We start from the raw sequence: 15,139 nt of genomic DNA, 5'->3' as shown, positions 1-15,139 counted from the left end.
TTTCATTACTCATTTACTCATAACTGAGTAAAATGGAGTTTTACATAAAAATATATTTTATTTGCCCAGAAAGTGCTGCCTACTGCACCACCATTGTAAAATAAACATGGGTAATTATGTGGTAACTTAATAAATAATACAATTAAAGAAAAACGACTCTGCCGAACAGCGCAGGTCTCTAAAAATATATATTGCAAAGTACAGCTCATATGTAAAAACCCTGTTTCATCTAAATAAACTATTTTCATAAAAATGTACTTTTTTAGTAGTATGTGCCATTGGGCAATCCTAAATAGAAAATTACCATTTTAAGTACAAAGTGCTGCCCCCTGGGATCATACTATTCACAGTGTACACATACATGTTACATCACATCAGCCAATTAGTGGTTGTTCTTTCTTTTACTCTTACACTTCCTCCTGTTACAGTCAGAGCTGCATTATTTCTGGTCATGTGATCTCTGAGGGAGCACACAGCCCATCACAAAATGGTAGCTCAAGGGAAAGGATGGAAAAGTCCAATATTTACTAATATATATATTCCAGTATGGTAAGATATTTTAATAGACCACTTGATATAAAATAAACTATGTTGGTTAAGTATTCATTTTGAATGTATAGCATTTTCCTTCAAGTAGTACGCTTAAGTTCACACTGACTTCCATTTTCCATCACAGTATTTTTCATGTATTCTGCAGGAAAAAGTGTAAGGTCCAAGACCAGAAATGCATTAAACTTTTTGCTATCACAAATAATCAACACTACATACAGCGTAAGGAACTCCTTTCCCAGTCCCTGGAATCCATTGGCTGGTACTGATGCGATATGAGGATTATCTGCAATTTCCCTATAAAGATAAGCATGAATTACTGGGGATTTATCATATATCATTTCTTTATTAATATATTCTCTGTCAGTGCTTGCTCACTTTACTTACACAATGACAGTCATAGAAGTAGAGTGAATCTTTGTTAAGTCTGGAAAAAGTGAGAGGCCAGTGTTTAAAATCCCTCTGGCAGAAAAAGAGAAATCATACTTTAGCTGACAGACTGGTTACAGGTAAAGTTTAGTTATTTGCTTTCAGTGACTGTATCACCTGTCCTAAGACTAATGCCACACCATCTGTCGAAAAACGCTTGCCAAAAATATGCGCCATACGCTCCTACCTGTGCCTGCACCCAAATGAATGGAATACGCTCGGGTGCAGGCACATGTAGCCGATATCCGCCAAAAAATGCGAGACTATTTTCAGCGGATACCAGCTACATGTGTCTGCACCCGAGCGTATTCCATTTATTTGGGTGCAGGCACAGGTAGGAGCGTATGGCGCTATTTTCAGCAAGTGTTATTTGGCTTGCGAAAATATACACCATGCTCTAAGTGTGGCATTAGCCTTAAAGAAAAACACAAAGTAGTCTAGATAAGCTGATATACTACACCTGAAGGCTCATTTACTAAGGGGCCCATTTACTTACTCACGAACGGGCCGAATGCGTCCGATTGCGTTTTTTTCGTAATGATCGGTATTTTGCGATTTTTTCGGAAAATTATCGCAACTTTTTCGTTACCAATACGATTTTTGCAGAAAAACGCGAGTTTTTCGTAGCCATTCCGAAAGTTGCGATTTTTTCGTAGTGTTAAAACTTGCGCAAAACGTCGCGCCTTTTAAGTTTTAACGCTACGAAAAAAGCGCAACTTTTCGCGCAAGTTTTAACGCTACGAAAAAATCGCAACTTTCGGAATGGCTACGAAAAACTCGCGTTTTTTCGTGCAAATCGTATTGGTAACGAAAAAGTCGCGATAATTTCCGAAAAGTCGTAAAGGCGCCGAAAAAATCGCAAAAATACGAAAAAGTCACAAAATGTTCGTTTTCCAATCGGAATTTTTCCAATTCGGTCGGAATTCGTGTCTTAGTAAATCAGCCCCTAAGTATGGCTTTGCATTCTGCCCATTCTGAAATGCAGAGACCTGAATCTCTCCCATGGGTACAGTGTTGCCAACATTCTGCACCACTTTATTAAAGAGAGGCAACTGTGGAATGGTACAATAAGATGCATAAGCTAGAAAGCTCCAATGGATGAAAATGCAGGGGGACCTTTACAAACTGCCTGCTAATGACAGGTGTTCAGTATAGGGCTGAATTGTGCCCACAGGGAATCCAGCAGTAGTTGCAAAGAGTAGGTTTTACAACTCCCATTAATGCAAGTGGTCTGCGAATAGGTTTTTCTGGGCACAATTTTGCATCCCTGATCCTAGGGCCAACGCATGAGCAGTTGAGCGAAAAAGCCGGCTTTTTTTTTAAGTTGGTTTTTCACTCTACTGCGCATGTGCAAAGACCGAAGCAGGAAGAAGGATCGCTAGCAGCACTAGCCAGGGATTTCAGGTAAGCAATTACATTCACTGTAACTTTCCTTCTCCTTTAAATAAGGCCCTTTATTTCTTGAGCTTTACCAACACAGAGTCCTATAGCAGTGAAGATGCACCCCTCCCTCCATAGCTGGCCAACTAAGTCATTCCTGGTCTGGCCAGTCCTAACCTCCATTCATTGATGATTCTCCTGCTTCATTATACATTTTTCACAGGGACAGGTTTTACTGGCAACTTGCTTGCTTTCAAGGTTAAAACTCCCAAATGGTTGCCCTTTTTATTTGCCACTACTGGGATCACCTGACTGTAGTTGTATTTCAGCAACCTGTGGGTAACATACGCTTGTGCAAATGCACTTTAAGACCCTTAAAGCTTGGAAAAAAAAATGTTGGGGAACAGGAGCATCTCACGATAAACCAATGGGCTGAAACAGTGGAGTTTAATTTAGGTCAGATGAGTCTGATTTATATCTTAGCTCTTTTTGGCCCTGGGTGATTACTTTATCTGTGCATCAGCCACAGCAAATTAAATTAAAAACATAGCACAGAGTTCAATTAGCAGGATGATATAAAAGTTTAATTGTAATTCCCCTAAATGTAAGAGAGTTTTCATGTAGTATGTTTTTTGTTATACTTACAAATATTTGAGGGAGGGAAGGTCTTGGAATGCATCTGGATCAATATACATCAAATTCTTGACATTTCGGATCTCTCTGGCAGGGAGAATATTTAAAGAATCTTTCACTAATTAATTAAAAGACACACAATGTGCGCATGGCATTATAAGGAAAGTGCAGCTAAAGGGTGCCAACTAATTGTTCATTAAAAAAAAATGCTGTATGTGGTATATATACAGATATTTAAAGATGCTGACTCCAAGATAGCAGTGATGACACACAAGAATGGCTTCCATATAGAGTCCAAAATATGAACTGCAGTATTTGTGAGATTTCAACATGTGAGAGCCATATTTCTTCCTTTACCAGAAAACCATTGATAAATTTGCTTCTAAAAATCACATAGGAATGAACAGAACGTGGGTGGGTTTTTATGTATTAAGCTTTAAACTCACATTTTGATAAATTCACACCAAGATGTACAGCATCAATGATTTCTGCTTAGCTCTAAACATTGCATTTTCCAATTGCGATACTTTATTACAAGATGTAGGATTTTGGGAGTTTTAGTTTACTAATGGGTGGATAAAACACAGGGTAACTTTTTCCTGTAGGTTCTATTTACCTGAGAATTTACAGCCTGATATCCTGGTAAATAATTGATCACTTTTTCATAGGTTCCAAACCACTTGTTTTGTATTGTATGTAAGACAATGGGGGAATGTAATATGTATCACTAATGGAAAAAACCTGCAATGGTACCAAAATGGCGGTTTGAGGCAAAAAAGCCTGTTAGCAAATCCTTTGCATTTCTTGCAACAGAAGTTTTGCGATTTTTTTAGTTTGCACATATGCACAATGAATGTAATAAAACTTCTTAATGAAAAAGTTGTGCTCACAATTATGTTATCTTCATGCAGTAACACCAAAGAATGAAAGTATATAAAATTAACTAAAATATAATGTGCTGCTGCCCTGCACTGGTAAAAGTTGTGTGTTTACTTCAGAAAGTCTACTATAATTTATATAAATAAGCTGCTATGTAGCCATGGAGGCAGCCATTCAAAGGAGAAAAGGCACAGGCACATAGCAGATAACAGATAAAACACTATTGTATTCTACAGAACTTATCTGTTATCTGCTATGTAACCTGTGCCTTTTCTCCTTTTTTCCAGCTTGGAAAAAGCTTATTATATAAACTATAGTAGTGTTACTGTAGCAAACACACCAGTTTTACCAGTGCAGGGCAACAGTGCATTATATATTTATTACTTTAAAGCTCTTTCATTTTTTTAGTGTTACTGTTCCTTTAAACATTCGCAATGTAATACATGTTTAGTGAACAGTATTACATTGTGAATAGGGCTAAACCTTTACATATCGCTTTTTATTACAATCCCCCTACCTAAGGGGTTAATTTAGGAGGCACTCTGTTGGAGTATAGCCAATATAACCTAGTAAATATGTGTTTATAGATCAAAGTAACAGGGTTTCTTATCTGCTATAAGCCCAGTTGTGATGTCAGCAGGCGTTGCAGGCTACAGAATTTGGCTGACCGTTCACTTGATCTCTCTTTTAAGTAAATTAAGCTTTAGGGCTGGACACAAAACACAGGAGCTAAGTCGGACCGTCATCCAGTCTGGCTCCTAAAATCAACCATCTGTCTTCTCTTACTTTGCTGATATGGACAGCTTTCCAATAAGACAATTTCAGAGCTTCTCAAGGGATATAGCAAACACATTCGCTCTACAGGTTTTAGCTAAATAGAAATATTGAAGAGCACTGAAACAAGTTCAATTAAAACTGCTTTTATTCACAAAATAGCACAAATTATAGCAGTCTGTACAGCAACATTCTGGGTTCTACCTGGCCCTTTATCAAACATATACAGTATATGAAATTATATAGAGGTAAGCAGGGGCACTTACCCCGGGGGGGTAAGTGTTGGCGGGCAAAGGGGCCTTAGGTTGCTTCAGGGTGAGAATCACCCCTGGAAGTAATATAGTTTGGGTTCTACATGAACCTATAGAGGCAACTGAATCAAGGTATCATGTCTCTTTCGAAAGTAGCAAGCAGTGTGTGCTAAACACTAAACCCTGTGCACTGTCCAGACTGGCTTAAAAAAATGCCTTAACTGCAATGTAATTTCTCCTTCCCATTGACAGTTTTGCCATTGCAGTTTTGCTAATTTTTCTGTGGCTATTTAAGAATCCCACAGGAGGACATTAAGGTATGTGGGTGTATAAAGGGTGAGGAATTAAGAAAGTGTTAGTGATTGATTAAATTGGTGTTTGCTGTACCAAATTTTCCACCAGGGCCCATAGACATCTAGCTGTGGCTTTGTACATGTAGTACAAGTACCAAGGACAATGATCCATAATGACAAATTAGGATTCAAGTAAAATTATTCACATTCCTCTGCTACATCTGTTGGTACAGTACAGTATAGGTGGAGGGGAACACTCGTATATTATGCATTTATATACAACATTTTACACATGTAAAAACCTAACAGTAACAGGAAACTCCATGCCACACAATCATTAAAATATTAAGCACTCACAATAGCCATAAATTAATGGAGGAATACCAGAGCACCAAGGCTACACTTTTACACTAGTGTAAAAATCAAATGAGTATGCAATGGGTTCAAAAGTCTTAAAAACAGCCTATTTAGAGAGTGTTTGGTCATCAAGAACTCTTCACAGGAGCACTGGCCAATTATAAGCTCCAAATCAAATTAATATGTCAGCAATGGAAATGCTGATGAACAAAACATAGAATGTAGAATAGCTTAGTAAATAAATTATACTTTTTAACACAACCCAATAATATTAAGATTTCAAAACTATAATATTCCTTCTTTAGCAAATTGCTAATAATCAGTGTGTGGCATTGACAAGAATAACTTATAGCAGTACTCTAGATTATTTGAAACACTGATTATGTTTACTGGGTATTATAGACTTAAGCAGTTGTCTTTTTTAATGAGCACACTCATTTAGATATCACATATAATTATGTTTTGTTTGTTTAGGCTCCTTGCAGTCATCTCAAAGTCACTCGGTAAAAACCACTTGAGAGGACTTTTGTTACTGTGCTTTTTTTACAGTCCTCTAAAGTTACATTTCTCTGATGACTTTTCTGTAGCCATTAAATCATGCCATTAGTTTGTTCCATATTTGCAACAAATGATTATGTGTTTATGATGATGTCATTAAAAAAAAAGTTTAGTACTAGTAATGTATGATGCTCGCATTTCTAATAGGTATTTATTTGAATTTAATTCTCTAGGGCAGGCATCCCCAACCTTTCTTACTTGTGAGCCACAGTCAAATGTAAAAAGACTTGGAGAGCAACACAAGCACCATAAAAGCTCATGGAGGTGCCAAATAAGGGCTAAGATTGGCTATTAGGCAGCCTCTATGCACACTATCAGCTTTCTTTAGTAGTAAACCTTTTTTTATTCAACCAACACTTGCCACCAAGTCAGGAATTCAAAAATAACTACCTGGTTTGGGGGCATTGGGAGCAACATCCAAGGGGTTGGGGAGCAACATGTTGCTCACGAGCCACTGGTTGGGGATCACTGCTCTAGGGGATCCTTGAAACTGGCCACACACAAGTAGGATACGATTTGCTCACAGTTCTCAGGCTAATTATTTCGACATTGTTATAAGCTAGAAATGTGTCAAAGTGCACACACAGGGCCAACCAACTTGAATCGATTGTGCCAGGGAGGAAGCAGGTGCTGTACTTTATCCCTATCTGCTGATGAAAAAGGACAGATCTTGGCCGAATCCTGGATTTGGTGGATCCCTATACTAAATACAACTGTATGAACCATACCACACTCTTGATCATTGTTATTGGCCAGTACCAAAGGAAAATTTTAAGGAGAGGATTACAATTCTAAAAATGGACCACCATGTTGGGTAATAATTGCAGAATAATCAGTACTATAACAGGGGGCAGAATAAGAATAATGCATGGCTATAATAATATATAATAATATAGTTAGGGTGTTTCAAGACGTGTGCCTTGTGTTGCAATACTGCACTTGCATTTGTAAATAAGAAATAGAGACTAGGATTGTATTTCTCAGATAAAAAAAAGCTGAGCAAAAATTGTTTCCTGCAGCTCTCTATTGTCTTAGGACAAAAATATAAGCATATAACAATTCATTCAGTGTGTAATACTCGGGTGTAAGAAATAGAAAGGAGGAAGATGGTATTTAAACTCTACAACTTACAAATGGTGTAACCATCATGTTAAAAAAAACACAAAAAATATTTATTTATATTAAATATATTTATTCTAAGAAAAGTGACAAAACTTGGGGGTAGTTCTATCCCCCAGGTGTATTTATTGGGCAAAATAAAAATACAACTAATTCAAGGATAATCTGCTAAAGCCTAATTTAGCCAGGCATAAGTATGCACAGGCATAAGTTATCAAAAAGTGGCATTTTCTTCTAGAAGTGGTTTTGTCATTTTCCCAACATTTTTTTAAAAATTTGCCTTTAGTTGTTAGTAAATCTGTTGGTGCCATCAACCCCAGTCCCACAGCTACAGGAGCCTTGGGGTAAGGATTTTACCAGCAGGATTTTGCATTTCATATGCAATTTGTCATTTCACTTTGGGGGCATTTCCTGAGGGGTAATTTTAGTTTGCACAGGGAAACATTTGGGCTTTCAAATGTTTTCTATATTTCTGTGTAATTCCACTTCTGTAACAAGATTTAAGGGTCTTTCTTCTCTAGCCCCTACTCATTACTGGTCAACAGCAATCCGGCCCACACACCAACATGCCCGGTAAAAAGAGGTCCAACGGGACTAGGACCCAGCGGGTTTTTATCCAGTGCCCTATTGTGCCAGTCCAACCCTGTACCCCAATATCCCAGTTTGGGTGCCAGTGTGCATGTGCTGCCTGCTGATCACCAAGATGGCTGCTGGAAAATGGTGGGGGGGGACCAATGCTGTCAAGCAGCTCTGTAGTTCTGGACATGCTATGGGGGCACAGATATGTCGGGGCAAATGTCAGTGAAGTGATTAAAGAGGGGGCTAAAACTGCTGCTAAAACTAAAAATTTGCCTGGAAGGCTTTACTTTTCTTTTAAATAAATACAATTTATTGACACAAAATGTTATTATTGCCTCATTGATTAAGCTAAAACTAGCATAACAATGCAAATGTAAGGTAAAAACTTTTTATATATAAGATATAAATTAAACTTTGGTTTTAATCAGTGTTTTACTTGTTAATAAAATGTTAATGAGGCTTTTTGCACCTATTGTTCTAGGGTTAGACAGAAACTTGTCCCCTAACAATAGGCTGCTAATCCCCATTAATATGCTAATGAGCCCCAATGGGCCCCAGAGGTGTGAAATGGAGACTGGGGGAAACAAAGCAATCAGAAGATCTTAGAATTGGTCTGACAGAGTTACACTGAGCTTTACTCCATTTTGAGGGCTCTGGCACACGGGGGAGAGTAGTCGCCCGCGAGAAAACTCCCTGTTCGCGGGCGACTAATCTCCCCGAGTTGCCTACCCCTGCCAACCCGCCGGCGAACATGTAAGTCACCGGCGAGATAGCACACGCGGCGGGGCGATTTCAGGAAATCGCAAGTCTTTTTCGGCGATTTGAGCGAAATTGCGCCGCCGCGTCTGCCATCCCGCCGGCGACTTACATGTTCGCCGGCGGGATGGCAGGGGTAGGCAACTCGGGGAGATTAGTCTCCCGCGAACAGGGAGTTTTGTCGCGGGCGACTAATCTCCCCCGTGTGCCAGAGCCCTGAAAATGTCGGGGAAAAATGTCATTAAAACGTTGTATAAATGTTGTTTAAACGACAAATTCACAAAAGTGTCTGTAAACTGTCTTTCATTCACCAAAAATGTAAAAGTGATGGTTGAGTGATTTGTTTGTGATTTGGAGAAAGTGTTTTCCACCAGTTTTTCCACCACTTTTACTCCAAAAAAGGGCTCTCTCCATTTTTGTGAATTCCCCCCATAGTGTTGATCAAAGGACTGGGTTCAATAGTTTTTTTTCGTTTTGTAAGCAATTTGGAGATAGCTTGAATATTTTTGCTAAAAGGTGAACTTGATAAGAAGGTTTTTTTAAACAAAACTATATAACCTGACCACTAACTTAACAGACCACTTATAAATTCATAGAAAGGGTCTGGGACCTCTTTATCAGGTCATATTAGAGACTAAAAGTAGCACAAATATCTTTTTTTTTTACAGAAGAGGATTGTATTAGCAGATTGTCATTCTCTTTTCAGCACCCTGGCTTTCATTCTATCCAGGGACTCCAATGACTTCATGGAATGCATGGAAGAATGTGGAGAACACTAATACCTGGCACTCCTTAGCTAGGGTTACCATCCAGCAAGTATTTAACTGTATATCACCAGCTATATTGCCAGTAAATTTGTAATACCCTATAAAATCCCTCCCTTTCCTGACCCTCTTCACTGCTGAAATACCCCTTTATAAGGACAGACCCACAGATAATCCACCCATTTCCCTGCCCAGTCAGCCCATTTCTCCAGTCTGTGATGTCATCACCTAGCTCCATGTGTCCCCCATCAAGTTATCAGTTCTGCATTTTGACTATGGACCGATCAAGCATCAATTTCTGCCCTGGATACCAAACATAAATCCAGTGAGTTTTGGGGGTACATGTCTTTACAAATTTTGCTTATAAATCTGCTTTAACAACTTTTGTACAGAAAATCTACTGTAACCCATCAGACCTTGGCTCTAAAAAGTTATAATATGTCATGTTTAGTATGTGAGCTCATCTACCTTGTGTTTTTAGCTACAAAAATCTCTTCCCAATGTCACGCCATCTGTGGCTGGTAGCATTTCCAGCAGAAGACGTTTTGTGTTGCAAAAACATGGAAAGAAACTTTAAAACACAGAGACTGGAAAGATAATCTGAAGAAAAACAACCTAAAGAAAAGGCTGTAAATGATTATGTGATGTAGGGAAAAACTATTAAATATTTCTTACAAAATGGAAATGATTATGATAACTGCTGCTCTGCAAGATAGGTAGGGCTTCCATTAAGGCAGGATTTTCAGATTAGTTTAACCCTACTGCCATGTAGTGTGTGGCAGGCCTGGTAATGGGAACGTTACACTGGAGAAGAGGCGCTTAAGAGGTGACATGATAACTATGTATAAATATATAAGGGGATCATATAATAACCTTTCTAATGTTTTATTTACCAGTAGGTCCTTCCAACGAACACGAGGGCACCCACTCCGTTTAGAAGAAGGGAGGTTCCATTTAAATATTCGGAAAGGATTTTTTACTGTGAGAGCTGTGAAGTTCTGGAATTCCCTCCCCGAATCAGTCGTGCTGGCTGATACATTATATAGCTTTAAGAAGGGGCTGGATGGATTCTTAGCAAGTGAGGGAATACAGGGTTATGGGAGATAGCTCTTAGTACTAGTTGATCCAGGGACTGGTCCGATTGCCATCTTGGAGTCAGGAAGGAATTTTTTCCCCTCTGCGGCAAATTAGAGAGGCTTCAGATGGGGTTTTTTGCCTTCCTCTGGATCAACTAGTAGTTAGGCAGGTTATATATAGGCATTATGGTTGAACTTGATGGACATATGTCTTTTTTCAACCCAACTTACTATGTTACTATGTTACAGACAGAGGAGGAGCAGATAAAGGCTCTGTGATGTGTTTACAGTCATAAAAATTAATTGGATATATTATTTTAGCCTATAAAACAGAGACTGAAACACAGACATGAAATATAGATGTTGTCATTGGCAATTGGCACAACGGGCTTAATCAGTACCATGTTGCTTACATGTGTGCGACCCTGTGGAGTCTGCGGAAAGAGCCAGCTTCCAACTTCTGCAGCGCGGTGTCTAGTGAAATGTAACTGCAAGGGATAGAATAACAAGGAGAGAATATGTAACTGCCAGGTCTCAGGACAGAGCATTTTATTATTTTCCATCACAAATATTGATTCTTTATGACATACATATATATACATTTTCATATACAAACAAATGAGTTCAGTAAGAAGCTGTCCAAATGGGCAGGGGTCCTCTACCTCTTGTATCAGCTAATGGTTGCTTTGTATCATTCTATGTAAATCTGTAAGCTCAATTTATGCACCCATTTATTGTACAGAGTTGCTGAATATGTTATATGTGGTGGTGTTAATACTTACAATAAAAAATAATTATGATACAAAGCAGTAATCCAGAATGGGTATTTTACATGGTTAATTTTAAGACATTAACAGCAAACTGTGTTAGATATGTCCACCAAAGGGAAAAAAAGGACTGGCACAAAAGCACACAATGCGCGAATATCCCCCCTTGCATTTTTTATGAACATAAAACATCTTGTGGACAAACCACTTCATTGGGTATGTGGCTGTTTTCCTGCACTTCAGATATATGCAACACCCACTAGGCAAAGCAGAGGGAATTCACATCCCAGAACCCATCACTTTACTGTGGGACAAGGTGGGGAGATTTTAATACACTGTAAACCTAAGGGATGTTGGGAAATGGTTTGTCAGAGTAACATGGCTTCCTTTCAATGCAATATAAAAAATATATTTATAATCATTAAGTTCAGATAGTGTTTATGCACCTTTTCTGCATAAATCCAACTGATTGAGCTCACAGGGGTATGTTTTCCCTTTAAGATTGCAAAATTGGGTGAAGTATTGAAGCCTATACAGATGAGCTGCTGCCATGAGATTAGTTGAGAAATTCGCCTCAGGCAGCAGTGCGCAATAAGTTACCAGTGGTGGCAAAAAGCGACTTCTGGTAACTTAAAGAGCCGAAATTTTGATTTTTAAATCATTTTTAGCCTTTCTAGTTCAGAGATGGCTATTGCGCATTATTCCAATTAAGTGTCCTGATACTATAAATATATTATTTCCAAGGAAACCAAAGAGCTTAATGTTAGCTTCAGAACAACTTTTCCACTAGTATTGGACAATTCATTTTAGCACAGAAAATCCAAATACAATATGTAAAGGTAAGAGAGAATATAAAAAGGAGATGCATGTGAGAAAGATGCAATAAAAATAATCTTATAAGATAACAGGTGCCAGTCTTAAAATGTCCTTTGTTAGTGTACTTCCACTTTCAGCATCATACCTTCAAACCCTGCCCAGCAATCAATCTGCTGCAATGAATTCAGTTGCTAAATATGGATACTGATTGGAGCAAGTAAGTGCCATGCTCTTGGCTTTTAATTCAGTTTTTTTGTTTTAATAATGGCAGCCCTGTAAGGGAGAGCAACCCCTAAGAAAAACCTAGGTCCCAAACATTCCACATAATAGATTCCATCCCTGTAAATTTATGAAAACTTACATATTGGATATGTTTGGCAGATTTAAGAATGCATCTACTGGAATGGTCTGCAGGTGAGTTTCCTCCAGCCTCCTACAAAAATAAAACATAATTTAAACACCAGACAATAATTCTTTACCTTATTAAGGGGTCAATGGTTTTAGAGGGATTGCAGCTTCTGTTACATTAAAAAACTATTTTTAACATCACTCCGTCTGCTATTGTCATTTTGTTACATAACATTTTTTGTAATTCTGACAAAGTAATTCATACTTGGGAACAATTACATGTTAAAGGAGAGTAGAATAGAAATAGAAAACATCAGTAGATTTTTTTTAAAATTTACAACAATTTTCTATTGTTATTAGTGTTAGACTGCTAATGCCATGCTTTCAGCTTAGTAATTCTCTGTTAGAGTCAGGGTTGCTGACTCTAGGGTTACTGACTATGACAAAAGCACACCTATTTTGGACAAATCACATGATGGAACGGTTGTCAGTTATTAGCTATGGAAATCAATTTAAAAATGTCAGCACAATTCTTGCATAAAAGCACATGCATAATATTTTTTAAGTGAGAATGATAAGAATATTGCCAACACCGACATTTGTATGCTATTCCCATAAAGAGAAATAGAATAAGTTTGGGTATTTTGACGCAGTGCTTTAAGCAGTGAAAAAACACGTCAGGCAAAAGTGCCTAAAATCACTTTGTGTTTTTTATGCCAAAGGGCACAGTGCTGGTAAGGTGTACTGAACTGCTTGGTAAAGGGAACAGTACTGATGTGATTAGGGTACAACTCCAGTGAATCAAGGAAACGGTACAGATGTAATTCATATTTCTTGTTTCAAGAATCAGTGCACATGTAATTAGAGCACTGCAGAACCTGATTTTCCCCAGTTTCTCCATGGTGTTGTAAGGACCCCCACAGGTGGTTATGTACAAAGTCATGTGACTTGTTACCAAGTGTATCATGTCCTATGAATTTTAATTGTCACAGGGGTCCACTGAACTTAGGTGTATGATCAGCAGGTAATGACTGTGGTTTTACATCAAAAGTAAACTATATTACTATCATCTTTAATTCATGGAGCTCTGTAAAATAAACACTACCATAATAGAAGCAGATTTTGTTTCTTGTCAGCTGAAAATCTATATTTTGCTTTCTTCTGTCACTCCACCCATTATAAAAACATATCATCAGGGCCAGGTATAAAATGCAGCGACATACAGTAAGACAGGCTAGTAATATGTGGTGAGGAAAAACTCAACCCACACCCAACCTTAACCTGCAAAACGTTAACCCACACCTGATACTATCCTGCAAAATGTTGCAATTGTGTTGTCAGCTGGGCCCTCTTGTCACCCAGAGACCTACCACCTAAGCCCTCAGCATAAATGTTGCTCTGATTACCACCATGCAACCTTGGAAAGCTGTTATTTGACCACAACAGGGGGACAGTTCCTTTGTGCACAGTGGGGGTTATAAAGTTAAAAATATCCTTGGCACAGTTAGATTACAGTTTTACACTTTGCAAAATAGGTGTAAAAACCAAAAGAGAACTCTCGCTTGCATGTAATTTATTTGTTTCATGCTTTTATTTATAATAGTGTGTATGCCAGAATACCAGATTCTATGCATATTATTACAGTTTTAGGAAAGTTTTCAGCTTTGCAACTGCATGCTTTTGTATACAGTGAACTGGGGTATTAAAAGAGGTGATGTAACTCTATGCAACTTGTTTACACTGCCTAATGCTATATCCCTGTGTGTATTGCAGGAGTGTATGAGCTTTTGTCCCTTTAACTTGAATTTTCTGGATTTCTACCTTTTAGACTTCTTTAAAGTTGCATCAAAAAAAGAGGAAAAAACTCAATTTTTAACATACAGAAAGAAATGTGTGGAAAACATGAGCAAAGCAAGACCATATGTGTGTTGCAGGCGTTAGGTTACTGACCAGCCGCTCAAAGCAGGAAGTATGAGAGTGCTGCACTCGCTTTCTGTCCTGACAATGGCTTGATTCAGAGGCGGATCTCCACTCCATCAAGAGAGATTATATAAGGGGCAAAGTGGTGAGTGCGAATTATAGCTTGTATATAATGACTTGATTCAGGACTGGGGCCTGTAAAGGTGCAATGCTCAGCCAGGCATGCACTAAAATCAGGGGAACTCTGACAGATTCAAATAAACACCCCAGCATTAAACAGGACTTTTTCTCAGTGGGAGAAGGAGAGCCATTTCCTCTAATTCAAAGCAATCAGGACAGAGGCCGATAGAATGACTGACTGAGAAAATAAATAGTGTTTGAAGAGAACTGTTTATTTCTGAGAGCAAACAGAAATTCTTGCAAAAAACCTGGAAAGATTTTACTTTATTTTTAGTTCCTTATTTGGATGGGAGATACCCTTCTATACTAAATTTACACTATTGCTAACTTTTGGCACTTCAGACTGAGTAACACACTGGGAGGTCACCTGATAGCATGAGACAAACCTAGGCCTCCAAGGTTGTGTGAGAAAAACTAGGTAAGTTAAATAACAACATATAATTTTATCTAAATAGTAAAAAGCTATTACTTTTGATTGGATTGATTGTTTTCAGTTAATTTAAAAGGTCATCGGAATTCAAGTAGCATGGGCACTTTATTGATTTTCAAGAGACTTCCCCCACAAAGGGAAGTTTGTAAAGTTAAGCACTTTGAAACATCTGCATCATTTGTATAAGTAGCACTAGTCATGTTCCCAGATCTATTAATGAGTTCTTGATTACTTTCATAATTAAGGTGAACAATAGAATTTTTAGATAAGGGTGATTCTTA

General features: G+C 38.1%; 1 protein-coding gene across 1 annotated transcript in view; it reads right to left on the bottom strand.

Annotated features, from left to right (window-relative positions):
- The window catches only part of tshr (thyroid stimulating hormone receptor), a 28,684-nt gene extending 15,389 nt beyond the window's left edge, over positions 1 to 13,295 (bottom strand). Inside the window, exons 1-6 of the mRNA XM_018096409.2 lie at positions 13,207 to 13,295; positions 12,342 to 12,413; positions 10,811 to 10,885; positions 3,004 to 3,078; positions 937 to 1,011; positions 769 to 846 (exon numbers count right to left, since the gene is read on the bottom strand). Of these exons, the coding sequence (XP_017951898.2) occupies positions 769 to 846; positions 937 to 1,011; positions 3,004 to 3,078; positions 10,811 to 10,885; positions 12,342 to 12,413; positions 13,207 to 13,295 (464 nt within the window). The remainder of the gene's footprint in view (positions 1 to 768; positions 847 to 936; positions 1,012 to 3,003; positions 3,079 to 10,810; positions 10,886 to 12,341; positions 12,414 to 13,206) is intronic.
- Between the last annotated feature and the right edge of the window lie 1,844 nt (positions 13,296 to 15,139).

Source organism: Xenopus tropicalis, chromosome 8 (assembly GCF_000004195.4).
Source record: "Xenopus tropicalis strain Nigerian chromosome 8, UCB_Xtro_10.0, whole genome shotgun sequence".
In the NCBI taxonomy this organism is placed as follows: domain Eukaryota; kingdom Metazoa; phylum Chordata; class Amphibia; order Anura; family Pipidae; genus Xenopus; species Xenopus tropicalis.
The sequence above is the reverse complement of the archived record's forward strand: the minus strand, read 5'-3'. Positions and strand labels throughout refer to the sequence as shown.